General features: G+C 35.4%; 1 protein-coding gene across 1 annotated transcript in view; it reads left to right on the top strand.

Annotated features, from left to right (window-relative positions):
* The window catches only part of LOC103523298 (uncharacterized protein K02A2.6-like), a 23,367-nt gene extending 22,811 nt beyond the window's left edge, over positions 1–556 (top strand). The window contains exon 2 of the mRNA XM_026832928.1: positions 34–556. Within this exon, the coding sequence (XP_026688729.1) occupies positions 34–501 (468 nt within the window). The 3' untranslated portion in view covers positions 502–556. The remainder of the gene's footprint in view (positions 1–33) is intronic.
* The last annotated feature ends 103 nt before the right edge of the window (positions 557–659 follow it).

Raw genomic sequence — 659 nt, 5'->3', positions numbered from 1 at the left:
TTTCACTTTGAGTCAAAAAACTATCTAATCATGGTGGATTACTATTCCCAATATTTTGAGATCTGTTGTGTCAATTCATATAATGCCCAGACTATAATCACTCAGTGCAAAAGTGTATGGAGTCGACATGGTATTCCATGCCAAATTGTTTCTGATGGTGGTCCTCCGTTCAACTCGCAGGACTTTGCACGATTCTGTCAGTCATGGGACATTGAACATGTCAAAACTTCACCTCACTATAGTAAATCCAATGGTTTAGTAGAACGTACAATTCAGTCAGTAAAAAATATCATGAAAAAATGTAAAGAGTCAAATTCAGATGTTTATCTTGGTTTATTGCAATTTAGAAATGCTCCAAAAGCTGAAGGTATTGAGTCTCCAGCAAAATTGCTAATGTCTAGACAGTTAAGGTCCAATATTCCAACATCTGAATCTACTCTCAAACCTAGTCCTATAAACATAGAAAATGAAAAACAAAAAAATGTACAAGAAACAAAGTAAAATGAAATTTCATTATGATAAGAAGGCAAAATTTTTACCTAAAGTCTACATAGGAGAAAATGTCTTGTTTAAATTGAATCCTAAGGGCCGGTTTCTAACATCCTCGGTTGACTCGCGAGTTTGAAAACCAATGGTTCACCCAAACTCCGGAGTTGACC

This window comes from Diaphorina citri, unplaced genomic scaffold (assembly GCF_000475195.1).
Source record: "Diaphorina citri unplaced genomic scaffold, Diaci psyllid genome assembly version 1.1 scaffold19161, whole genome shotgun sequence".
Lineage (NCBI taxonomy): Eukaryota > Metazoa > Arthropoda > Insecta > Hemiptera > Psyllidae > Diaphorina > Diaphorina citri.
This window is presented reverse-complemented; position numbering and strand designations above follow the sequence as displayed.